Source organism: Gymnoscopelus microlampas (assembly GCF_963454915.1).
Source record: "Gymnoscopelus microlampas genome assembly, chromosome: 16".
Classification (NCBI taxonomy): domain Eukaryota; kingdom Metazoa; phylum Chordata; class Actinopteri; order Myctophiformes; family Myctophidae; genus Gymnoscopelus; species Gymnoscopelus microlampas.
Genome location: NC_139953.1, coordinates 4,088,910 through 4,115,572, shown reverse-complemented (window position 1 = coordinate 4,115,572; position 26,663 = coordinate 4,088,910). Strand labels below are relative to the sequence as shown.

The 26,663-nt window shown below is 41.2% G+C and overlaps 1 protein-coding gene and 1 pseudogene across 2 annotated transcripts in view; one reads left to right on the top strand and one right to left on the bottom strand.

The window, feature by feature from the left end:
* Positions 1 to 14,194, top strand: part of LOC311062498 (uncharacterized protein) — a 112,162-nt gene extending 97,968 nt beyond the window's left edge. The window contains exons 7-13 of the mRNA XM_084081577.1: positions 9,161 to 9,375; positions 9,733 to 9,977; positions 10,416 to 10,526; positions 10,717 to 10,876; positions 11,490 to 11,531; positions 13,188 to 13,440; positions 14,051 to 14,194. Coding sequence (XP_083937703.1) covers positions 9,161 to 9,375; positions 9,733 to 9,977; positions 10,416 to 10,526; positions 10,717 to 10,876; positions 11,490 to 11,531; positions 13,188 to 13,440; positions 14,051 to 14,180 — 1,156 coding nt within the window. The 3' untranslated portion in view covers positions 14,181 to 14,194. The remainder of the gene's footprint in view (positions 1 to 9,160; positions 9,376 to 9,732; positions 9,978 to 10,415; positions 10,527 to 10,716; positions 10,877 to 11,489; positions 11,532 to 13,187; positions 13,441 to 14,050) is intronic.
* A 2,975-nt stretch (positions 14,195 to 17,169) lies between these two features.
* On the bottom strand, positions 17,170 to 24,565 carry LOC311063777 (kyphoscoliosis peptidase-like; annotated as a pseudogene). The gene is made up of 4 exons: positions 24,308 to 24,565; positions 21,307 to 21,421; positions 20,479 to 20,592; positions 17,170 to 18,391 (listed from the first exon to the last, which is right to left on the bottom strand). The product of its transcript is annotated as a kyphoscoliosis peptidase-like (transcript).
* Positions 24,566 to 26,663: the final 2,098 nt, after the last annotated feature.

Genomic DNA, 26,663 nt, shown 5'->3' with positions numbered 1-26,663 from the left:
TTTACAAAAACTTGTCACGTTTAAATGAGTTTGGCTTATTTTGATTGTATGACCTACGGTTCAAGTTATAGGTCAAAACGTGAATCTGCCTGTTATAGCATCACCATGAGGCCGATTTGAAAATGTAGGGTGGCATTTCTTCCTTTGCCTAATGGGAATGTGTCTGCAAAGTGTCACGGTAATCGGATGCTGTGTTCATGATCTGAGGCATTTTGTTAAAAACGGACCACTCCTGCAAACTTTGGAAGCCAATCTAAGCCAATCAGGATGGAATATGAAAAATCGGATAGATCTGTCATGATCACATGACTAGACAAATCAAGATTTGCGTGATGTTTGGAAAAAATCTGTATAAGAAAAGCAAAATTGTTCTGCAAAAATCGGCCTCCTTGTGGCGCTATAACAGGACGAATTTGGGGCAAAGGTTGCGCTCTGGCCTCCAGGGAGTGTGCGTGCAGTTTCACACCGATCGGTCCAACGGTGCCGGAGATTAGCTGCTCACAGACAGACGGACACAGGGTGGACAGGGGCAAAAACATAGTCTCGGCCACGCCTTCGGTCTGGAGACAATGATTTACTAAATAAAGTTCAAGTTGTGGCATCTGTGCAGCCTTGTTTATTCACCATGTCCATGGAAACAACAACAAACACAGCCATAAGGTCTGGTTTCCTTATGCATTAAAGATAGTTTACTTTTGTGATTACTACATACTTCATCCTATCCAATATCAAAATTGGCTAATGGGAAGCCGGGCCGACTGGCCGGAGGGCGGACCTCTGACGTCAATCTGACTCAGCCATAATAACCATATAAGTTCCAAAGAGTTCCAAATTCAGCTACACCCAATTGTGGAGTGTGTTGTCTAACTTCAATGTGTCGTCATGGCATCAGCCGCAAACAAATCAGTCAGCCCCATGGGCACAAAAGAGGGCATGCCCATATATGGGCATGTACTGATGACATCAGCGATATCCATATATGGGTATAAAAGGGACAAGGACTGACATATACAGACATCCGATTGGCAGAGCCACGGATCCGACCGCTATGCCCAATTGCCCATACTGTATGGTCAAGTGTATATAGGACTGACCAAGGACTCGAAGGAGTGCGGTGCCCGCCGCTGAGTCGTTCGGATATCCAGTTGTCTTGGCATGCACTCATATTAGGCTGCCTGCTCCAAAGCCAAACGCCATGAAAAACAGTCTGCTTGTATGGTCAATTTATTCTTAGAAATCTATGAATAAATATTTTTTATAAAATGTATTTTCATGTATTTTCAAAATACAAAATACGTATTTGTATCTCAAATACATTTCTCAGACACGTATTTATATTTTGTATTTTGATACATTTTTTGACCCAGTATTTGTATTTTGTATCAAAATACTTTTCAATGTTTTTTCGCCCATCTCTGGCCACTGCTGAAGCCAGCGATAGTAATGATGATACACAAACGGATGAATTGGAAAACCCTCCCGCTTCCTTTAAGTCAAAAGTCTGCCTATATTTTGGCTTCTCAGTGAATTATGAGGGCACCCGACACGTTGTTGACAAAACGGCTACCGTTTGTCGATTATGCTCCACATTGATAGTTGCTCCGTCTTCTCTTTTTCCCCTCTACACCTATACCTCTCCGCCAAAAATAGCCGATCTGTACAGTAGATCTGCTATTTTTGGCTAAAGTTCACCTCAGAAAAGGGATGGGGTTAAGGTAAAAATAAAAAAAAATAAAAACCCTGTTGAAGACCCCTGGCTTAGCTTATTTTTCACATTTCTTGTTTGTTAAAGCTCTTACCTGTTCAAACAATGTGAACATACTTTAAGATGTTTAAAAACTTGTAGCCAAATAACAGTTGTCTTTGGATCCTTTTTTCTTACATGTTCAACTTTGTATTTAGATTTGATTTAGTTATAGAGCTTCACAAAGAATGTTGTTGTTAACTCATCTTAAAGAAGAATCTGAAAATGACAGTTGTTGTAAGGGCATAAAACCCTTTTTGTTATTGTCATTCTCATTTGATATTATTCAAATAAAAGGGACTTATTGAGAAACATGTGTTTTTCTTTACAAATCAAGACAATAGCCTAAATTAATAATCATATAGCCCTCAAAGCTGAAAAAAAGGACGTTTTAAAAATATATATCGTATCGAAAATCGAATCGAATCGTGACCTTAAAATCGAAAGTCGAATCGAATCGTGGATTATCAGTAACGCACATGTTCATGCAGTCTAGTCAATTTTCTGAACGAATGATTGAATTTATTTGGTGATAAAGGGAAAGAGCACATTCTACAACATATAGCAAATACAATAGAAGGATGAAAACACAATAAAGCCCTAAGGCATATTTCCATTGTGGTCCAGAAACACAGAACAGTCACACCATAAAAAAGACAAATACATAATAACAATGTGTATGTAACGTGTATTATACATAATGGCCCTCATTTATCAACGCGGTGCAGCCCAAATAATGGGCGTACGGCGAGATCACCGCACCTTTCGGCATTTATCAATATATACTGACGTGGGCTTCATCCTACTTTACGCTGAAATCTCACGCCTGGTCGAGACCAGTTGTTGACTTTGGCTGCGCCCGTTTATTCCATTCTAGACCTGCAGAGCAACATTGTCTGACTGTCTGACAGGCATCTGGACACATAATCCACTCATAAATGTATCTACACTAATAAATAATCCCTGTGAAAATATAACATTTTATAAAGTCATTTAAACAAATTGCTTTAACAGTCATTCAGATAAGATTGTAGCCTGGTTCCAGACGAATCTGCCTTTGCAAAATTGCATCGCACTTAAGCCCTCGGCAGATTAGGTCTGGCCCCCCTCAATAGAGATTTAATTTCTCTCCCTCCGAAGTCGTGAGGGACCAATCAGGGCCCAGTATCCAAATGTGGGCGGGCTTATCACCTTATTTGGAGCAATGACGTACAAGGAAGCACTGCTCTGATTCGTTTGTACAAGGAAGCACTGCTCTGATTGGTTTAGGTCTAACCAATAGAGTCCGTTTGGATCTTTTTGTAACCGCCCCTTGGAAAAAAATCTATCGTTGATAGGGACCAGACTAATATCCACGCAGTGTGTCGTGTGATATGGTCTGGCCACGCGAGGCTAATAAGATTGTAGATCTGGCTGCATTGAAAATAGCAAATCTACAAGCTCACAAGCCAGCTTCGCATCGCGACGCGTTGTGAGCTTGTAGATCTGCTATTCTCAAAAATGTACGAGCGCTTTTTTTCTTTTCATGAACAGTGAGGTCTACAAACTTACAGTAGCTTGTCCTATGGTATGGAGTTATGTCATAGAGAGTTATATAGGCTACAACCTGGCTGGGTTAAGGATATAAACCTGACGCTCCAATCTCTTGTAACGTGGGTTGCGGCACGGGATCACTGCAGTCTGCAGACCGCCCGAGTCTCATGGGGAATAGCCTACTACATGACTGCTTTAGTGTAACTCAAACGCGCACTGCTCGGTATGGGGTAAATAAATATACAAACGTATTCCATTCATGGCGATGTAATTGGTATCATAATATGTCATTCATGTAGGCTACAAGCCTACGTGACACCGCAACGGTACGGTTTAAATGAAAAACACAGGCAGGCGTGTGTGTGTGTGTGTGTGTGTGTGTGTGTGTGTGTGTGTGTGTGTGTGTGTGTGTGTGTGTGTGTGCGAGAGAGGGGCGTGTGCGTGTGCGGCGAGGCGAAACGCTTTCTTATTGGCTTTTCATGATGTCTTCTTAGGTCGTATTCTGGTTCTTCAATCTTCATGTCGTAAAATCGGGGCGTTTTGAGAATATTTAAGGGCGTGTTATTTAAATGACACTCGTTTTCAGACGTGAGATTTATCAAGGCTGGGACCCAATGTACGCTGGGATCAGCTGTGTAGGATGCGTTGATAAATGTGACTTCGACGTTGGTGTACGGCCGAATATATGGAAAAATATACGCCGGTTTATACGCTGCGTTGATAAATGAGGGCCATTGTGTGTGTGTGTGTGTGTGTGTGTGTGTGTGTGTGTGTGTGTGTGTGTGTGTGTGTGTGTGTGTGTGTGTGTGTGTGTGTATTTGGAAGCCTGGGCCATGTATATAAGCTGACCACGAGTGGCCTAGCAATTGCTGGCATGACAAAAAACAAAGCCAAGCAACTTGCAAAATATTGCTCTGTTTCAGCTGTTATAGGCAGTTTGTCTGTGTGGAGGAGAAGGTGTCATGTGTATCCTTAGGGACCATGAAATATCAACCCCGCTATATTTGTCTCCCTGTAAATTAATTGTAATTTGTGGATTCAAATAAAGAACTAAAATGTGTGTGTGTGTGTGTGTGTGTGTGTGTGTGTGTGTGTGTGTGTGTGTGTGTGTGTGTGTGTGTGTGTGTGTGTGTGTGTGTGTGTGTGTGTGTGTGTGTGTGTGCGTGCGTGCGTGCGTGCGTGCGTGTGTGTGTGTGTGTGTATATGTTCTAGACTCTCTGAGGTGGATCAGTCAAACATGGACATAGTGAGTAAAAACGGCTTCTCTACAGAATAATCACACAGACTGAACATCAGGAAAGTTACTGATTTTTTTGTCTTCTTCACTGCTTTCTGTCTTTCAGAGCAGTTTTACACCCACCGTGAACACAGAACACACAATCAATGAGTACAGGTAACTCATCATAAACAGCTTCATTCAACCTTTGTCTTTAAGCCCATCAGCTAATCATCACTCACCACTGCTGAGTCTTTCTGTTTACAGTAACATATTTTCTATTGAACAACCAACTGGGATTTAGGTATATGTGAGGTGCCAGCTTTAATTGAACCGGTGCTCCAAAGCGAACATTACATGTAGCAAAGCACATGAGTGAGACTAGTAAACAACAACACTGCTCTCACAGCAGCATGTAGGCTTCCAGCGTGTTACTTTAAACAAGGTTTAAAAAATACCTAAAGCTAAACAGGCTACACTGTTTGTCTGCGTTTCACTACAAAGGTATGGGCTTAAATTAGTGCCAATAATATTTTGTACTTGTAAAAATAATTTGTATTTGTAAACACATTTTGCATTTGTAAAAAAAAATATTTGTACTCGTAAAAATTATATGTGCTCGTAAAAATATTTTTTGCATTCGTAAAAATATTTTTTGCATTCGTAAAAAAAATATTTGTACTCGTAAAAATAATATGTACTCGTAAATAAAATATTTGTCTTCGTAAATAAAATATTTGTATTCGTAAATAAGATATTTGTATTCGTAAATAAAATATTTGTCTTCGTAAAACAAAGTTTTGTATTCGTAAGATAAAAATGTGTGTTGTAATTGTAGAATTACATTTACTTACAATGAACATTGTGACCAGAAAAAAACAACAGCTTGCTCGCTCGAAGATCTGTTCTACGGATTGCAAAACTTTATTTTTGGCACTCTGCACTTCCGGGTCTGAGCCAATCACGTGAGGCCTTTTCCACTACTCAATCATAAAGCTCCATAGGTCTCCATGGCAACATGGCAAACGGGGTTGCCATGTTGCAACCCCAAGAGTTTTAACTGCAACATAATTCCATTGCTCAGGAAATAAACAACGGATTACAATAATATAACATTCCCTATAATGTTATTAAGGTTTTATTGAAAGGCAATCAAAGGCTAGATCGAGTTTAGAAAGCAAACAGGTCATGTCTGGGGGCCTCAGTGCGGCTGCAGAGTTTGATTGAGTGTGAGACTAGGACCCACATGCCATATATGTCAAAATGAGCAGCTTCATCGGGAATCGTGAGCGTGTATTTTGCTAAGAGATTGGTTACATGGTTTAATTGATATTAATGTATTAGTGCATTCAATTTCCCCATCCACTTTAATGGGAAAATTAAAAAACTCGATTTCAAGTATTTTTTTCCCAGAAACTGTAAGGGCTAGAGTTACAAGACTTGGAGGGGAGGTTCATAGTTTATTCCGAAATTATCAAAAAAAGAAATACACCAGTCGGCCCCATGGTGGCGCTATAAAAGCCCCCTTTACGTTTTGGCCTATAACTCTTGAACCGTAGGTCGTAAAATAAAAATCTTTTTTCCCTAGATTCTTTGGGTCATGACGCAACTCCCCATATAGGCCACGCCCATTTGCGCCAGGACAGATTTTCCGCCATTTTGAATTTTCTTCAAAACACACTTTTAGCTCCTCCTCCCACATATTTTGTCCACATTTCACAAAAATCGGTACACATGATCTCTGGACCCATGCGATAAACATCTCCAAACCGAATTTTGATAGTTCATACGGTTCTTCCATAAATGGCTTCCAAAATTTGCGGGAGGGGCCTGTTTTACAAAAAAGCCCCCACCCCCCCCCTCCTCCTCCAGCATTATAGGCTTGACAGCACTGCTACTGACCTATAGGGTGTACCAACGTCGCGTCACCAAAAGTTCGCCACGCCCACCTTTTCGATGCTACAGCCCTTGAGGGGTCAGACGGTACATAGAGACACGCTTAAGACTAGAGAGTGACGGTGGTTTGTGTTTGTAAACATTAACTTCTTTGCCGACTACATAGTGATCATTGCACACTGCACATGTGTGGCTGGTCTATGAGAAAGCTGTCGCAGCTCTCCTCTTCAAGATTGAATACAGTTTGAGGCTAACAATGTAGGCTATTCAAGAGACGTAGTATGGCTTGGATCTCAGCTGTACCACACAAAGATTTAACGTTCAAGAACCTACCCAAATACAGCCGTGTTTGTTCACGTCATTTTCTCAAAGGTACATTTTTACCAAAAACATGAAACTGCTATTTTGTTTCTGCTAACTAAAAGTAACTAGGTAATGCAACTATAGGGTGGTCCAGAGTGTTAAGTGACTTTTTTTCCCCTCTCTAACGATTTGACACGCGGGCTGCTCTGCTCATAGACCGAACATTCCACTGCCGTGCGAGGTCTCCAACTTTAATAAAAACTAGACGCGTAGCAATTCTGGGAAATTGCAAAGTGTGGTTGCGCCGACGCCGGTCGCGGGTCTCGGCCGCCGGGACTCGAGGGATACGCCGGGAGGAATACCGTCGCAGGCCGCGCGACGTGCCATTCGAATCGGGTGCCGGTCGGATCCTGCCTTTGTGATACGTGCTGTTTTGATTTTAAGAAATAGGCCCCTCCCACTAAATAAATAGGCCCCTCCAACAAATGTAACCGGCCAATCATATTGTTGCGTCACTCCTGATATCGCTTTTATTACATTTTGAAAGGATTGTTCCCCCCAAAAATCATGTTTTTGCATCAAACGGTAACGTTTTGTGCATTTGTGAGGCCCCCTATGGGTCAAAGTGGAAATGCTTTTGGGGATTCGTTGAGTAAACCACCCTCGACATGTGATTTAAATTTGGGATTGACCGGACGTTTCGTTCGTGATTTCTGGCATTTTTGGTAAAAAAGGCCCCTCCCACTAACTTTGGAAGCCATTTACGGACGAACAGTAAGGATTATCAAAATGTTGTTAGGATATGTTTATCGCATGGGCCCAGAGATCATGTGTACCGATTTTTGTGAAATTTGGACAAAATATGTGGGAGGAGGAGCTAAAAGTGTGTTTTGAAGAAAATTCATAATGGCGGAAAATTATCCTGACGCAAATGGGCGTGGCCTATATGGGGAGTTAGATTTTTATTTTACGACCTACGGTTATAGGCCAAAACGTAAAGGGGGCTTTTATAGCGCCACCATGAGGCTGACTGGTGTATTTCTTTTTTTGACAATTTCGGATTAAATTATGAACCTCCCCTCCAAGTCTTGTAACTCTAGCCCTTACAGTTTCTGAAAAAAAAAATACTTGAAATCAAGTTTTTTAATTTTCCCATCAAAGTGGATGGGGAAATTTAATGCGCTAATAAATTAATATCAATTAAACTATGTAACCAATCTCTTAGCAAAATACATGCGCACGATTCCCGATGAAGCCGCTCATTTTGACATATGGCATGTGGGTCCTAGTCTCACACTCAATCAAACTCTGCAGCCACACTGAGGCCCTCAGACATGACCTGTTTGCTTTCTAAACTCGATCTAGCCTTTGATTGCCTTTCAATAAAACCATATTTGATAGACATAGGTATCACCTACATGTTACTGATTAAAGGGAATGTTATATTATTTTAATCCGTTGTTTATTTCCTGAGCAATGGAATTATGTTGCCGTTAAAACTCTTGGGGTTGCAACATGGCAACCCCGTTTGCCATGTTGCCATGGAGACCTATGGAGCTTTATGATTGGGTAGTGGAAAAGGCCTCACGTGATTGGCTCAGACCCGGAAGTGCAGAGTGCCAAAAATAAAGTTTTGCAATCCGTAGAACAGATCTTCGAGCGAGCAAGCTGTTGTTTTTTTCTGGTCACAATGTTCATTGTAAATGTAATTCTACAATTACAACACACATTTTTATCTTACGAATACAAAACTTTGTTTTACGAAGACAAATATTTTATTTACGAATACAAATATCTTATTTACGAATACAAATATTTTATTTACAAAGACAAATATTTTATTTACGAGTACATATACATTTTTACGAGTACAAATATTTTTTTTACGAATGCAAAAAATATTTTTACGAATGCAAAAAATATTTTTACGAGTACATATTATTTTTACGAGTACAAATATTTTTTTTACAAATGCAAAATGTGTTTACAAATACAAATTATTTTTACAAGTACAAAATATTATTGGCACTAATTTAAGCCCATACAAAGGATTCCAACACTGGGACATGCAACGTGTACAAGCTAATCTCAGGCACCACTGCACCGATAGACATGAAACTGTGCACAAACACTCCCAGTACGTCCTAGGAAGAACAAATCAGGTTCACGGTGGCAATATAAAAGGCCACTTCACATAAAATGTACAAAGTTGCTACAAAGTTTCTTTAAACTGTTAAAAAATGTAATGTTCAAATTTGTAATTTGCACTAGATGACTGCACATCCCTAGTTAGGCAACCAGGCCCTAGCAAAGATCTGTGCGCACTTTTCTAGTTGTATTTTATTTTATTGTATTTATGTATTTAATGTGTGTGTGTGTGTGTGTGTGTGTGTGTGTGTGTGTGTGTGTGTGTGTGTGTGTGTGTGTGTGTGTGTGTGTGTGTGTGTGTGTGTGTGTGTGTGTCACAGCTTCAACATCCCTGCAGCAGAGCTGATCCAGTGTGATCAATCAGGGTTGGTGTTTGGAACGACAGGGGAAGGAGAAGTCATCTACAGGATTGTTCAGTGGGAGAAAGAAAAGCTCCAATCAACAGAAATGACTCCTGTAGGACCTCTGTTTAGCATCAAGTGTCCTCAGGAGTCTATCAGCCAGCTGCGTTTGCCACACTGCTATATCACACCCGGTGAGGAGCTGTTTTATCATTCTGGGCAGCAATGAGCAGGTTACTGCCTTGCATGGTTTCCTCCACCATCAGTGTATGTGAATGGGTGAATGTAACACACATTGTAAGGCACTTTGGTTAAAGGCACCATTGAAAGCTAAACTTATTTTTGTATTGCTCAAAGCAACACAGTAAAACAGCCAATAATATGTTGAAATCCAATGTGGGAGTTTGTATTTGATCAGAGTCTCTGAACACAGAGTCATGGATACTGTAGCCTTTGTCTTCCTGTTGAACTGAATTGTTTTAGATATGTTACTAAAGACAATTTCTTTTGAAATAAAATGGAAACTAGAATGTCTCAAAAACCTTTCACAGGTGATGATCTGTCTGTGGCCCACATCACAGATGAGGGAGAGATAGAACTGTTGAAACCACAGGAAGTGACTCAGACTCACGTGGTTGTAAATGTGACCCAGCTGTCTCTCTATGGGATCGTGGACACGATTAAAGAATTCATGAAACCAACCAAGGGTCAAGTTCTGCTGTTTCTTCAACGACCGAGATGTGGGAGACGGATACTGAGTGTATTGCTGCTGCCGAGCAATGTACCTCTCAAAGAGGTAAAATATATTTTATGTTAAGTAAATAGCATCACAGATAGTTTTCTCCGCCAGGCTGAATGCCCGAAGGCCTTTTTTTCGCCCTTGTCCGTCCCTCCGTACGTCCATCTGTGTGTCTGTGAGCAGCTAATCTCCTGTACCATCTCCTTGAGATGCATGAGTCAGATGTGTTAGATTCTATTCCAATTGGCTATGACTGCCCTCCAAATTGCAGGGACCTGCAGGCAACCTGGCCTAATTTTGAAAAGACAAACAGAGACTAGTCTGTTGGTGTGGCCACATTTGACAACCAATACAAGGTCAAAGTTTACAAAAGACCATCCCTGGTATTGACATGAACAAAGACTGGTGAAGTAGTCTGTGTACATAACCTGAAAATGAATCCATATATTAGGCATTATGATTGACCTATTTGGTCAAATTGTGTTGTCATTGTAGGTGAAAGTCCAACATAAGGAGGATGAACACATCCAGACCACCTCCTTCTGTGTTCTCACCCCAAACCAAGGCTACAGTCTGCAATGTACTGCATTTAAAGCACAACCTCAGGTATCACACATCGTATGGTGAAGCAGTGAGTCTGGAAAACTGATAATGTCACATTCCCACTAATACTGAAAGTGCTACTACTGCTGCTACTACTACCGATACTGTTATTATTACTACTGTTACAACTACAACCACCACTAGCTCTACTACAGCAACATAATACAATAATAATACCCTTATCTGTTTTCAGAATGCCAAATATCAATTGAACTATGGACCAAATTACTATCCAACATTTGAGGTGCAGATGGATCTCGAAGCAGAGGGTGTGAAACTGGCAGTACTGGGACCTGAGAAAACCCCAGTCTGGCAGCGAGATATTCTCCTTGGAAGACATGGGACATTGGACGGTAAGGTTTAATTTTAAGAGCTGATTGAAAATTAAACACTGTCAATCTCCAGTGCTGTGTGTATACTGCCTGCTGAACAGCATGGAGGTTTTATTTAGCAAGGTGAAATGCAAACAAAAAATATCTGGAAGTTGGACGTGGAATCATCAGTGACAACATTCAACTAAGTCTAAACTGACTCTTTAGTGTTAAGTCAGTCTACCCTTGACAATAACTTTGTATAGTTACAATAATCACAAATTGTGCCTACCTTTCTTGTTTTTGTAATCAGTGCAGATTTGGGTCCCAACAAAAAGAATCCAATTTGTACACCCTCAGTGTGACCAGTAAGGGTCCATTTGGACCCCTGGTGAGCCCCAGACCAGACGTTGAGTCTACTACTCTCACTAAAATTAGAGTAGAAGAAGTAGAGTAGTTGTGTTTCACTTCATGTAATCATCAAATTTGGACAAATTGCAGTTAAGCAACCCCTGCAACAGATTCAGTACCAACAATAGCTACAGGCTCATTGTTACAGTGACGTTACAGTCTGTTTCCAATTTACAGTAACTAGCTATATTATCTGACATGCTTGTGTTTTAATTCCATTTGATCAATGTTGTATTTCTTACAGAACAATCCAAAGGAGCATCTATCCTGTCTGCATCGATCCCTGGTGAGTGCTGTCTAAACAGTACGCACCAGCAAATTTACCTTGTAAAAGTAACAACACACATCTCTCAAATACCCCCTAAATACTGTACAGGCCTATCTACTGTAAACATATAACATAATTATAGGAAAATGCATAGGCACCTGTGTTTATAAACTCAAATCACCCAGGACAGCCGTTGCAAAATTATACAAATGCAGTTTGCATGACCTAACAGGTGGAAGCTAGCTGCTGCTGACTAATACCGCTAATCAGAGCCAGCTCTGCTGCTAACTAGTTATCAGAAGTAGACAGGAGCGTTCCACATAGTGAGACACCTCAGTCTACTATCTATTATATTATCAGAAAACCGGGGTAATGCAAGTAACCAAAAAAGTTGATGTAACTGTGGTTACGCAATTAACGTAAGTAACGTACATTTTGTGATGTCCCAGGCACCGGGAACTGTTCACCTGCAACTTAGCCGTAGATCCACTCTAGCCATGGCATGGATTAGCCTGAGTAAAACAACCAGCTGAGCCAGGCTAGTGACTGTACTAGAACCGATTTAATTACTGTACAACTAATATAACAGTAGCCTACTAACGATTAGTTTAGATTTGTTATCTTACGTTTAAATCACCACCAATGCTACATGCTATAGCTTATGCAGGACTACTGCAGGTCCCGGGGAATGGAACATTAAGTGTAAGAATTGAGGGGCCGATCGCCGGATCTTAATGACAACACATTAAGTTTGTCAGTTAATGTTTAATTGTCATTAAGTGCTTCATATACTGGCTGTGACCTACTTGGTTCCTTTTCAAAACAGGGTCAGGTTCATATCCTACAGCATATTGAAACACATCTAAGATTCCATTCATAAGATAGCTTTCCAATTATCATTCATATGTTTTTACACTTGAAGTCTTTGTTGTTTATCATCACTTTCTAATATTCTAGTAACTGGGGGATGCAAAGTCTTTGCAAGTTTAAGCATAGAATATTGATAAACATCTCGTTTTGTTGCGACCGTAGGTCGCACTTACTACAGAAAACTGCTCCAGGTGTCCGTCCGTCACTCCGTCACTCCGTCACACACGTCACACTTTTGCCCTGCTCATATCTCCGCACCCGTTGCCCCGATCCATGCCAGATTTTGCACACACACTCCTTACCTGCCAAACTACACCCTCCAAGGACCCCCGGAGCTCCAGGGACCCCCAGCTGCCTCGGGGACCCCCAAGTGTAAAAAATGAGCACATGTGGACAAATTACCAAATGACCACCCCAACGGGGCTGCTCACGGGGCATTCCCGGGGACCACCCACTCCTGGTGCTCCAGAACGGATGCAAAAGTGGTGGCGCCCCCAGTGGAGGACCCCCTGCCACTGCAGCCAATCTCCCACTGTGCTCCCCACAACAAAATCTGTGCCAGTCGTATTTCTCAGCATTCACTCTGTTACCCATTTGCAACAGCTACACATTACACGTTTTCTGCCCACATAAACGCCACCATGTCACAGCTAACCCCACATTTAGACCACCAAACAAAACTATACATTGCCCACACAACTAGGAACCAATCGCCGTTACAGCCCTCTTCTGTATACATGTGACCTACGGTCGCTTATCTCCCGATTAGGGAGTCTTACTGGTTTCTAACTGTTTTGCCCACAGTGTGGGCGAGTGACTTTGTCGACCAACACCGGATTGACCTGATTCAGCGAGTGAACATGGTTGCATCCATCCTGGATCTGCTCCTTAAAGAGGGTGTCATCACCCATGAGGGCCGAAGTGATGTGATGTCTGAGGGCACCCGTCAGAAGAAGATGAGGAAACTCATGGAACTCCTGGATTCCGGTGGGCCAAAAGCCAAGGGCATTTTCTTTAAATGTCTTGAGAAACATGAGAAGTTTCTTCTAGATGATCTGTAAGTAATTGCCATTTAAATTGTATTTAAAATGTAGGCCAACATTGTATTAGTACAAGATATTATGTGTACTTTTTCGGACAATGATGATTTCATTAAATGGTAGGCCTATATTATATGGTACCATGACATTTTCCATCGCATTTTATTCAAAAGTACCATTGGTCCAATGACACACTTTGCTAAGCTTTAAAGTAACCCCAATCCACATTAACCCTATTTTTGTTTTACTATCGGGGCATCGGAATAAGCACTTTACAATGTGCATTACATTCACCCATTCACACCCATTCATACAACGACAGCAGAGGAAAACATGCAAGGCAGATCTACAAGGTGTGAGTCTGTAGAAGTATATAGGGATAAAGTGGTTAATGCATGTTTTTTAGTTAAGTAAAAAAAAAAAACGTAAGTATATGTACTTGAGCATCCATGTTCTTAGTTACTTTCCACCGCTGGACTTCAACACTACCTGATGGGGCCTGGGGGTTCAACCAGGAACCTTCTGATTCCCAAGCGGTTACATTACCAAGAGCAGTTTTCACCTGTGCCCTGCACCAATTGGTTCATCAGTTTACACATCTGTTGGATTTTTTTCCTACATGTGCAGGACGGGAGCACTGCCAGCACCATTGACAGAGGAACAAGATGCAGAGACGAGTCAAATGGTGACAGAGGAAGAAGAGGCAGAAGAACAAGAGGCAGCTAAGAAGGAGAAAAAATGTTGTGTGACATCATGATATTTATGCCATACTCATTAATTCCTTGTATTCATTAGGGATGTGCACAGCCAGTCGACCATGCAGTAATTTGAACTAATATTTATGATCATAATTTTGATTCTCACAGCTTTTTCCCCTTAGTCATGTCTATAGGCATCAGTCATGTAGTTTGCAGCTTTGCAGCTGCCTCCAAGTGTTACTTTAAAGATGGAGTGCCATGATATTTTTCAACCCTAAAACCTGATCATAAGGTATTATTATTATGTAAGGATTTTTTTCAAAAAAAAAAAGTGTAGGCCTACAGAAATTGTTAAAAAAATGTTTTTTATGTGGACACGCCTCCAGTTCATTAAGTATGCCTGGTTCTCACCTTAGCACCTCCTCCACCACCTTAGCACCACCCACCTGTCCTAGTCCCTCCTCCTCCTCATGCCCACACCTGTTGTGTTATGATAATGAGGGGGAGGGTATGTTTTTTGGGGGCTCTGTGATGTCACTATGCCCCTGTTTTTGGATTGGCACGTTTGACTCTCAAGGTTTCAGCCTCCAGGAAAAAACTCCAAATAGTCAGAGAAGACATGAAACACCATAAAACCACAACACCATAAAACCACCAGCAGGGGCCTTAATGAAGTTCTATCAACCTCATAGACACATGAAAAACAGAAAAAGTGCAAAACCATGGCACCACCTCTTTAAGGAAAAAGCACCTAACTCAACATAAACACAAGCCAACTGTCTGGAAAGAGTCCCTCACAATATTAACCCTTCACTGGAGCTAGTGAAGGTTTTAGTTTTTACCGTTTGGATTTCCTACACATTTTTGTAGGATAGCCATAAGCATAATGCATGGTCGCAAAATGCCTTACTTTTTTTTTTTTTTTTAAATGCTACATTAAAAATTGGCTTCTACTGTATGTACTCACAATCTTTTTTTTCTGATGAGGTTTACCCTCAACATGTGCTGGGTGTTTTACTAGTTGGGTAATCATTTTAAAAGTAAGTGGAATTGCTTGTTGCACAAATCCCTAGAATCCATACTTGTTGCCTAAGTTATGTAAAACAGATGTGCATCCAATATGTCGGTTACTTGTATAGAATGTCCACATGTTTATTTAGTCAGGGGTCCCGGGGCATTTACTTTAAGAAAAGTATATTTGTTTTAAATTTGGTTATGTACGTACCCCTTCCTCTTAAGCAATTTCCTGCTGCTATAGTGGCTTCTTTGTAGTTGAAAACAGACATCATAACCTAAATAATAATAATAATTTTGGTTCCCATTTCTTGTTTTTTTTTCTTCTTTTTTGTCACTGTATATTTGCACATACATGAAATGTGTCCACTGCATTTACCCATCCTATAACTACTAGGACAGCCATTCTAAGGTGCTCAGGGACTCAGGGAGCAATTAGGGGTTAAGAGTCTTGCTCAGGTACACAGAGAGAGAGAGAGAGAGATCATTGCAATGAAATTGAGAAACGTTTTGTTTCTATGTCTGGTATTTATTCAGTTTGGAAAATTGATCTCTAACTCATTAGCTCAAGTTGGCTGGTTACTGCAAATAATGACTAGTTCATGTATCAGTCATACCCCATGTATTTCCAGGTTAACTGAGATAACATTAACACATGTGTTTTAATGTTCAGAGTGAATTCAATACATTTTGATTTGGATGGTAACTTTGTTGTATAATTATAATATTACAACTGAGGGTGAGCTTGGGAAATTAAGTCATATAGAGCCCCTCATCTCTTACAACATCACTGTTGTGTCAATAATGACAGTTAAGCACAGCATCAAGTATAATACTGCTTAACGTTCATTCTTTGTTCTTATCTATTCTTTCATTGTTAGATCATTCTTTCGTTAATTCATCACATCATTCTGTATCCATTGCATATTAACCGCATATTATTCCCATTCTTCATATTTCAATAGTATATAGTATTTGGACATATGTTTAATGAATTGCTTCTTGAAAGTCTGTCATTGTTGTGTATTGATTTTGATAGTACCTCGTATTCTCATGACAATATGGCCACAGCTCATTGATCATGGTTGTCATTTCAACAATAACTACGTTTGTTACAATCAGCTGTTTGATATCAAGGTGTAAAACTATGAATGAATGAAAACAATTCAACAACTCAGACTGCTAATGTATTCACCCTGGCCTGGCCTACCATTGCCACTAAAGAAAGCTTAAGTATCAACGTCTGAACAAAACAAAGGCAATGCACATTCTATAAGGTGAATTTATTGTATTGATTTATTCATTCACCAGGAACAGTGCACATTAATCAACATGTCAGTCAAAAGCTAATTTTCATCTGTAGTCCCTAAGCAGGCTGTTAAAAAGTGGTGATATAACTATCCATACAAAAACAGACATATCAATACAGTACAATACAATACAATACAATACAATACAAGACAAGTAAACATCGTACAGGAGACAGTTTACAAACAATTACAGTAAAATATGAGAAATGACACCAGTGACAACTAGAAAAAGTGCTCCTCGGAGCACAAGTCTCCGCCAGGTCAGGTAGATTATTGTGGCCTCCTGGTGGCGCTATAATAGGCCAATGTGAAAAGAGTGCCATTTCTTCTTAGGCCTTACACGACAATCGGACACTGCATTCATGATTTGAGGCATTTTGTTCCAAAAATGTGGTTTGCTAAATTAGACCTGCTGGTGGCGCTATAACAGGCTGATGCGAAAAGGGTGGCATTTCTTCCTGGGCCAAGTGGGAATCTATGTGGAAAATTTCACGGAAATCGCATGCTGCGTTCATGATTTGAGGCATTTTGTTCAAAATGAACCAATCCTGCAAACTTTGGAAGCCAATTTTAGCCAATCAGGATGGAATATGGAAAATCAGTCAGATCCGTGTTGATCACATGGCTATAGAGATACTGTGTACCGATTTGCGTGTTTTTTTTACAAAATCTGTAGGAGTAATAGCAAAAAATGTGTTTTGCAAAAGTCTGCCTCATGGTGGCGCTATACGTCCGCCTCCCACACCCCGCTGTCGCTCGGCTTCAGCTCGGTCCACCCTCCGTCCGGCACAATGACGCTCACCCTGCGCGGCCCGGGCACCCTGACCCTGAAGTGCACCCGGGACAGAGGCTCCAGGAGCCCCGAGCGAGGCTCCAGGAGTTGGCAGCCTTTATCCCAGTTGGAATAAACGTACGGGAACGGGGGCCGAGTGCTGCTGTTCCTCACGATAAAGTCACACACGTGGCTGAAATTATTCGTCGTCTTGGCGAACAGCCCCAGCCGGTAGACGCCTGGCTTTAGCAGGCTGATGCTAACCGTCACCTTTCTGTCGGTGTAGGTGATAAAGATGTGGCGTTCGAGGCAGGAACTCGTTCCCGTCTCGTTCTTGTCCCGTTCCAGCACGGCGAGAATTTCCAGCTCTTGCTGGTTGTGGAAGGTGATGTCACATTTCCCCTGCTGCGTGCTAATGAAAGCACGCAGCAGCCCTGTGTGGCTGAACTTGAACAGCCCTGCCTCCTCCGCGCACGTCCCTGGACCGCACAATGAGGACAGGTTAGGGGGGAAAAGCTTGTCCGGGCCAACCACCTTCCCTTCGCAATGCAACAGGTAGTTAGGGGCGTTATGCAACTCGGCCCCTGCGTTTTTGGCATCATTGTAGTCCCCTACGAATAAGGACAGGCGGTAGAAGCCAGGCAAGGGGCAGAGCACGTGACAGGTGAGGCGGTGGGGTTGGATCTGGGTGGCCAGGCAGCGCTCAGCCACTGCAGGTTCCAGTTGTGGATGCAACAACTCATCCACCACCGTCAGGGACCTAGAGGTGTTTAACACCAGCTCAAACACCCCAGCCTACACCTCGGCTACTGCACTCCTTTGGCCGCTCCCTGCTACACCCAGGGACCCCGCTGTGGGCTTTAGGCCACAGCGGGGTTGTCGAGGATCACCTCCCTGGCTCCGGGTGTAGGGCACTCTATGGTGAAGGAACAGACAGATCTGAGAGTGGTGGCTGCCAGTTCAGGGCAGGCGAACACCTTTACATCATACGTGTCACTTGAGGGAGGACGTAGCTGCAAATTCATGCTATGGTCAGAGTAAGTGAGGAATCCGGAGGAGTTTAAGCTGGAGGAGGAGTTGTTGGAGTGTTTGTGCTGGTTCTGGTACTGACTGATCTCGTAGGTGAACTTCATGGGTATGGAGAAGCCCACGGACACGTTGGCCTCACCGCCAACTGTGGAAATCAACCAAATGTGATTTTAGTGAACTATTCACCAGCACCTGATAAGCACATATCCTTTATTAACCATTTAGCATTAAGCACTTTATATTTGAAATCTGAACGTTTATGTCATCTCCACAACCCCAGAGCGCAAGGCCACGTTTGGTTTATAATGATTGAACTGCTGCCCGCAACAGCTAAGGTACAGTAATGGTTATTGACGCTGCCGCCGAGCAGATAAATCAGTCGCCTGTTATTCTTTCGTTTATATCACTGATTTTTTGAACTGTGACAAGGTAATGTCATGTCTATTTGGATAATGAAGCCCAATGGTCTTTGGAGTAGTTTGTTGTCAAGTGTGTGCGTGCGTGCTAGTGTCATTAGATTAAAAATAAGAATTAAAAAAATAATAATACAAAAAAGAAAAACTTGAGCGCGCGTGCATGCGTGCCCACCCGCTCCTGCCCAGGCCCAGCCTAATCTGGCTACTCCACTGGTCTATACCAAATTTCTTCACCAAAAATTGCAGATCTAGCCTACAAGCTCACAACATGCTGGGGTTCAAGTGGCCAAGAAACATAAGAGAGATATATGAGACATCAGTCCAAAGCTTAACTTGAGCTCATTTAAAACCTGTTTATGTAGCGTGAGGCGGCTCGATGCACACACCCCCTGGACATGACGTTATCTGTCGCAGGGATTTACCCCCAATCCAACCCCTTATGCTAAGTGCCAAGCAGGAGGCACTGGGTCCCATTTTTTATAGTCTTTTGTATGACGCCGGGGAATTGAACTAACTACTAAGAGAAGTCGAGTCATATTCATGAAACGTTCTTAAAAGGCAGAATTGTTCGTAACTTATGTTCTAATGTTGATGAATCCGAATCCTCGTAACTTGAAGGTGTGTGCCAGTTAATCCTAATTATCATAGGTACTCGCCCCACCAATCCCCATATAAGGCATGACTGCATGGCCCTGCCTGCAGTCACACCTGTGTGTGATTGCTGCTCACAGAAATCACAGGAAATCACACAGAAATAAAGTTGAGAGAATGAAGTAAAGAATACCTAAACCTAAGTCTAAAGATGGTTGAACTAGACTCCAAGCATAACAATAAATAAATCAATAGTTCTGTGGAGGTACTTCTGAAGTGAACAACAAATTATTTGTATTTAATGAATTAATGTATTTTATTATTTCTCTCACATTAATCAACATATCACCACTAGACATCAATGTAAATTTGCTGAAATTAGCATGTTATCCATATTTCATGTTCAGGAGTAGCGTTAGTAGTGGATATAAAACATTTTATTACTGAAAGCTGGTGGATGGATATGGAGGGTTTTTAAGGTAGCAGCTGCTTGGTATGTAATGGGGTGGAAATAGGGGTGTGGTGATATCGTGGTGCAAGGAGGGGTGTAGGGGGCTGTGTGGGGGGTATGGGGATGGGTGTTTTTTTTTTGTATTATTATTATTATATTAATGCGAGAACAATGGCTTCTATTATAGCATGCTAACTTTCCAGGAAGAGAAAGCATGCAGCGTCTATTAGCTTGGAATCCTGGTAAGGTTTCAGAAATGTCCTGACACACTGAGTAGAAGTAAATGGTGCCATATTATAATGACCATTTATGTAAACTTATGTTGAAAATGGATGAAGTGGGCCTTTAACGAAATAACAAAAACAATAATTGGAAAAACATTTTAAAATAATAAATGAAAATGAAAAAAAAAACTAAAACTGTTTTGTGTGTTTACAAAACTAGCTAAAACTATGGCCTTAGATTTAGCCTTTGTTGAAATTCTAAAAATGATAGCAAAGATAACAAATACAAGCACGTTGGGTGCTTGTAGATCTGCTATTATGGCAATTTGTCTGACCTTTTTGAATCTTGCCCCTGACTAGATCATATTACAATAAAAAACTAAAACTATAAACTACCACAAACTTAACATAACTAAAAAGAAGCATTTTCACAAAATACAAAGTAAACCAAACTAATTGAAACTAAAACCGTAAAGTCAAATGAAATAAACATAAAAACGTATGAAAAGTGTAAAACTCTTTTTGTTTGTTTCCAGGTGAGTTTACCTGCACATGTGCAGACAGACGCAGGAGTATCCACAGTAGACCTCTCTGCCTGCTGCTATCACCTCCTCTGGAGAACACAGCTTCTCTGACTCACCCAGGTACCCACTGACATCATACTCTATGACCAAACATTACAAATAAGCATCATAGTCTATGACAGGGTTTTTTCAGGCCAAGGACCCTTAGCTGAAAGAGATGAAGCAGGGACCCCCACTACATATTGTATAAAATTGTTTTGCAGATTAGACTTTTTCATAGATTTCATAGATGGCTTCATAGACTTGTTTGACAGCTCTATCATCAGTGTTGTGTAAATTCATGTTTTTCAACCACTTAAACTGTCAATACTTAGTAAACTTGACATTTGGCTCTGTACTTGGTTTGCTCCTTTTTCCACTCTACACCAAACCACTGAGGCGTTGTGAGCTTTTAGATCGGGTATTTTCACAATGTTTGCCTCTTTCTTACGTAATATTTGACAGTTTTGCCACTTTGGCCAAATAAAAAGGTCTTAAAAGTCAGGAAATTGTAACTTTATAAATGTGCAGATACCCAGTATACACTTATACTGTGTATATATATATATATATATATATATATATATATATATATATATATATATATATATATATATATATATATATATATATATATATATATATATATATATATATATATATATATATATATATATGTGTGTATATAAGTGTTAACCATTGAGTGACAAAACAATGTTGCTCATTAAGCTTATCATCTGGGGACCCCCAACATAATTTGTAGACCCCTCCCAAACCCCAGTTTGGGAACCAGTGATGTAGTGAACATTACCCACCTATGTAGTGGCACAGCCACACCCAGATGGCACGCAGTGTCTCCAGCTCTGTTCTGGTTCCCTGTGTGATGTTCTGAGGTATCTTTTTCACATCATACACACACTGCTGCTTCAGCTGTGCACATACACACCAACACACATACACACCAACATGCACACAAGCACGTGCACACCAGACAGACATGTACGTGCATGCACATTCACACAAAATAAGAAATAATAGTACACCATTAAAGCAGAACTTTTTAATAAATACAAAAGTTAATATAATGTCATTGTGTCCAATCTGTATGGTAGAGTATGTTAATAAGTTATATAATTGGGTTGTTGTATTTTGTCTCCCTGCTCTTCTATTGAGACATTTAGATTGTGTCAAAGGTCATGTCTCACCTAGACACAGGATCTGACAACATTTTTGATCTGATGGTCAAGAATCAATTTATCCCCTGAGCAAGCAGGCAGGCTCTATTAGCTCAATGGTAAAAATGTCAGCACGTGCGAAGGAAACCAAGTTCAAATCTGGGGTAGAAGCGGAATGTTGTTGAATTGAACACATAGGACCACAACGGATGTGTTATCATTTTAGCCTAATTGTTTAACATTTTTGGACTGATAAAGTATTCAATCAATCAATCAAGCGTCCACCCAAAAAAGAAGAGGGAAAAAAAAGTCAGTTGATTGTTTTAAGAGTCTCTTAAAAACACTTTGTTTTATGAAGTTTCACTTTTATCTGTGCCAGTTTATGTTTTTTGTTGCCTTGTTTTAGACTGTCATCTTTATTGTTTTAACTGTCATTGTTTTAATGGGATTCATAGTACAGCACTATGTACAGTATCTATGTTTTGAAAGGGGCTTTATAAATAAAGTTTATTTATTTACTCATGCAGAACGAGACAGCAGAAGAAAAGGTGAAAGAGCCTTTTTGGAGCAATGCAGCTACATAATCTGCATTGATCATTTTCTACCCTGTATACACTGAGTTTTAAAAGTTGTTTTGAGCGTACTGAAATATTTGTGTTCTTTAATATTTGAATCTATCAGGAGACCACAAGGGGGAGGTACATTCCCATCGAAAGGATGGGCTACAGCCACTCATTTGGGCTTCCTCCCTAGTCCTGTCACAATTATTACATGATCGTCTAATCACAATTATTTGAGATAATCGCTATCACGTTTGCATAATCATCATAAAATTCCATTTTTTGGGGCGGTGTAGCCGCCCCCTATAAGTGAGTTTTGGACACCGACCAAAAAAATTGTGTACCCCCTAACCCTTCCATTGTTAATGCAAATCGATACTTTTTTCATATCAGCCAATCACATTACAGCTAGTGTCATCACCACTAACTGTAATGTGATTGGCTGACTTTGCAAATTCAGGACTGTGATTGGCTAGCGAAACACATGACACATGTGCAGCCCTATGAATAGCAGTATGGACTTTAAAAAAAGTAATTTATCCTTTTTTTAAAGTGAGTCATGTTGTGATGACCACACACCGCCCACTTCACACTGGGTGTGATTTTTTCAAGTACAAAATTATTTAATATGTCATCAATTTCTTTGAAATAATACTAATACTGCTTCATGGGTAGATCAGTTTAAGGTCCATTGCATTGACATGGAGAGAGTATAGTGTTAATACTGCTCCTGCTCATTGCATTGACATTCTGAAAGTGGGGTCCTTCCTTGAGGGGGTTCCAGGGGGCCCCAAGCAAAATGTGTTAATACAGCATCACAATCATTTTAACCCCTTTAACCATATGTCGGCTATTCAAAAAATTCAGATATACAAGCTCACAAGCTTGTATATCTGCTATTTTTGAACATTTTTGAAAAATCTTGAAAGTGGTTTGAAAAATTCTAAATTTTTCAAACAAATCTTCTCTATGGGGGTCCCTGGCACAAAACATTTTCAGATGGGGGGGTTTGAGAACCACTGGTTTAAGGTACATTGATAAGAGGAGAGTTTAGTGTTATAATACTGTAAAAAAAATATTGTTTTTATTTTAAAATTGATGATAAAGTAGGATATGCTGTAAGGAGGGGCGTGGCTACCTTGTGATGATTTGATTGACAAGCTACATAACCAATAGCATTCATTCCCCACCCCCGCTCTGGTCCCATAAAAGCAAGCGTTCCTCTTTCAATTTCCCTGGAATGCCAATTTCCCTGTGACATATACTGTATATATATGCATATGAACTACTTTAAAGTTTGTTTGTTTTTCAATACATTGCTGCAAGCTATTATTTGTCAAAATATTGCCACAGCCCTATACTGTATAACCACAGACAGCAATTATTTTATCCGTTTTAACACTGAAACTATGTGTCAGATTAATCTTCGCCGTTAGCCTTAGATCTACAAGTCTTAGCGACCACCCCCCGATTTTGTCCTGGAATGTCACCAGTAATGGCTGTATAACGTGTACAAATGTTAACTAGGTGTCCGGAGTAATTACTAAAACACTTCTTTATTGAAAAACATGGACTACATAGAGAGGTTTCCTGTTAGTAAACATGAGAGGAATATGACCGCGCAGCTGCGGGGGGAAGCCTATGGGTGCGTTTGGAAATTACGCACCGGAGCACACTCGCCTATTAGTTTGTATTGGCCAGTGCGCTCACTGCCGCTCAGGGCTGTATTTTCGAACGCGCCTTCACCCGGGCATGCGCAGATTGCGCATTCTGCTCTGTGATGACGTCGCGCGGAAATCCGTCTATACATTGCACAAATATTCCAGACACCTTAAAGGCAAGCGGGTAAGCACCTTATATTTTGCATTTGTGAGAGAGCGCTGTTCACAAACACGTTGTAACTCTCCCTGATGGCCGTGGTGTTTCTGGCATATGGCAGGTATCCCACTGGAACATGACCTATGTTATACACCTATACAGCACGCACGCACGCACGGACGCACACACACTGGCTAAACACTCGTTTTTAATGTGAGCGTCCTCTTCTCTGCGTCGGTTAGGTGTCTGGAACAGTAGGCTACAGGCTTCCAGTCCTCCCCGTGCTGCTGGAGCAGGACAGCTCCCGACCCGTAGCTGCTGGCATCTGCTGACACGATGGTAGGCTTGGTGACATCGTAGAAGGTGAGCACCGGGGCGGTTGCACGTGCAGTTTTCATTTTGTTGAATGCTGTGAGCTGTGCGGGCCCCCACAGCCACTCTGACTTTGCCTTCAGTAGCTCGTACAGTGGCTGGCCCACAGTGGACAGCTCTGGCACAAACGTTGCAAGGTAATTAACCATCCCTAAATATCTTTTTAGTTCGGGTCACATTTTGGGGTCGAGGAAAGTTCCCTATCCCGGTCACTTTGTTTGGGTCGGGCCTGACGCCTGCCTCGTCGATGATGTGACCGAGGAAGCGGATCTGTCGCTGTTTGTCGCTGTAACTTCACCATGCTTTGTTCAGTTTGAGGCCTGCTGCTTCAATGACCTTCAGTGCCTCGGTCAGGCGTTGGTCATGTATTTCCTCTGTTTCTCCATGTATGAGAATGTCATCCATATAGACCTCTGCCCCCTCAAGTCCTGTCAAAGTCTCTGCCAATTTCTGGAGCGCTCGATATTCCAATTGGGAGGCGGCGGAAATATGAATACAAGACCAGAATCTCAAGGTTAAATGCAAAAGAGACCCCAAAAGACGCCCCTGGCCAACATGCTTGTCTGACCTGACCATCACAGGCTGCTTCATCAGATCGTCTATTGTGTGGCATAGGTTCATGTGATAAACCAGTTTCATAATTGCTATTGGAGATTAATAACTACCGCAATGTGCGTCTTTGGTCTCCTGCAACAAGGCATGATAGGCCATTGTAATTCACCGAATGATGTTCATTCTTGCAGACACAGCTGAGGGACATGATTATTTTCAGCTCTAAATGTGTCAACTTAAAAATACAATAACATTGGTTTGAATTTGCATGATGTCCATAAGCATTCAAAAATAAGCAATAGATTGTTTAACAGACATATTTTTTCTTTTCTTTCATTATGTTTTGACAAATGTTGGGCAGATACAAGTAACCATTTTGTTTGTGGTTTGGCGCTATTGCAATTTGAGTGTACGTACCCTTCGAGAATGAGGCCCATTGTCATTCTTCTTGCATGTGCACCTCGGGTTGCTGCAGTTTGTCTTGCAGGTGCATCTGCTGACCTGTAGGAGTCACTGTGGAACTAGCCTCGGAAACCCATGGTTTTGTTTTTGTTACAAAAGAAAAAAAGCCTGGGCGAACGATGCAGGAACGATGGTCTTAGGACCTTGTTATCTCCTAACCAATATCAGAGTGCAGAGGGGCGTCACTCTAAATTTGGTGACGTCAGCGTGCTCCGTGCACAGGCCGGGGGGGGGGGGGGGGGGGGGGGGGAAGGGGAAGGGAGGCGGGGACATAGATTGGTGAAGCAATAGGAAGCGCTGCACGAATCCGGGCGGCTGGGTTTGGATCCGTCCTTCAAGACCATCGATTGGGCTCGTTCTTTCAGTCTACTGTGGAGCTGGTAGTCAATCCATTTGGTCATTATTTTTCTTTCCCCATTCTTGTGGCAGAAGTTAATCTATGGTTCCCTTCCAGATGTCATTTCAAGACATTTTGGTCCAATAGACACCGGCATCCTTAGGGACCCTGATTACTCAAATGTTTTGGGCTTATAATAATACATACATACCATTTATATAGCACTTTTCTAGGTACTCAAAGTTGCTTTACAGAAACAGAATAAAAACTACTTTATTAGGAGGGGAAAAAAAGAGTCAAAATTCTTCAATATTGTTGCTGTCGGGTGGAAACCTTGTATGTCCAAGACCGTTCTTTTTTTTATAAAAATAGTGAAAACAGACAATCTACAAGTTGAAATATGGAGATACAAGGTTTCTGCCTGACACCAAGGATATAGCACAGATGAATATGTGCTGTTTATTTACACAAGCTCTGTGAAAGCAATGTTGACATAGTTCCTCAAATGTACATCTTTCAACAGACCCTCTTTAGAATTCAAACAAACACACACACACACACACACACACACACACACACACACACACACACACACACACACACACACACACACACACACACACACACACACACACACACACACACACACACACTTTGTATGCTTTCACAATGCACCCTTTGTGTGGACATCAGACAAGAAGGCATGCGTAAATAAAATAAAATAAATTAGAATAAAATTAAATAAGCATAGGCCTACGCAGCAATGAAATAATGAAACTTCAATGTCTTACGTTGTAAAAGAGAGCAAATGAGAGGATGCTATAAATTAGATATTTATGAGAATAGAACATTTTAATTAGTTTATTTTACAATGTGTGTGATCATGTTGTACGGTA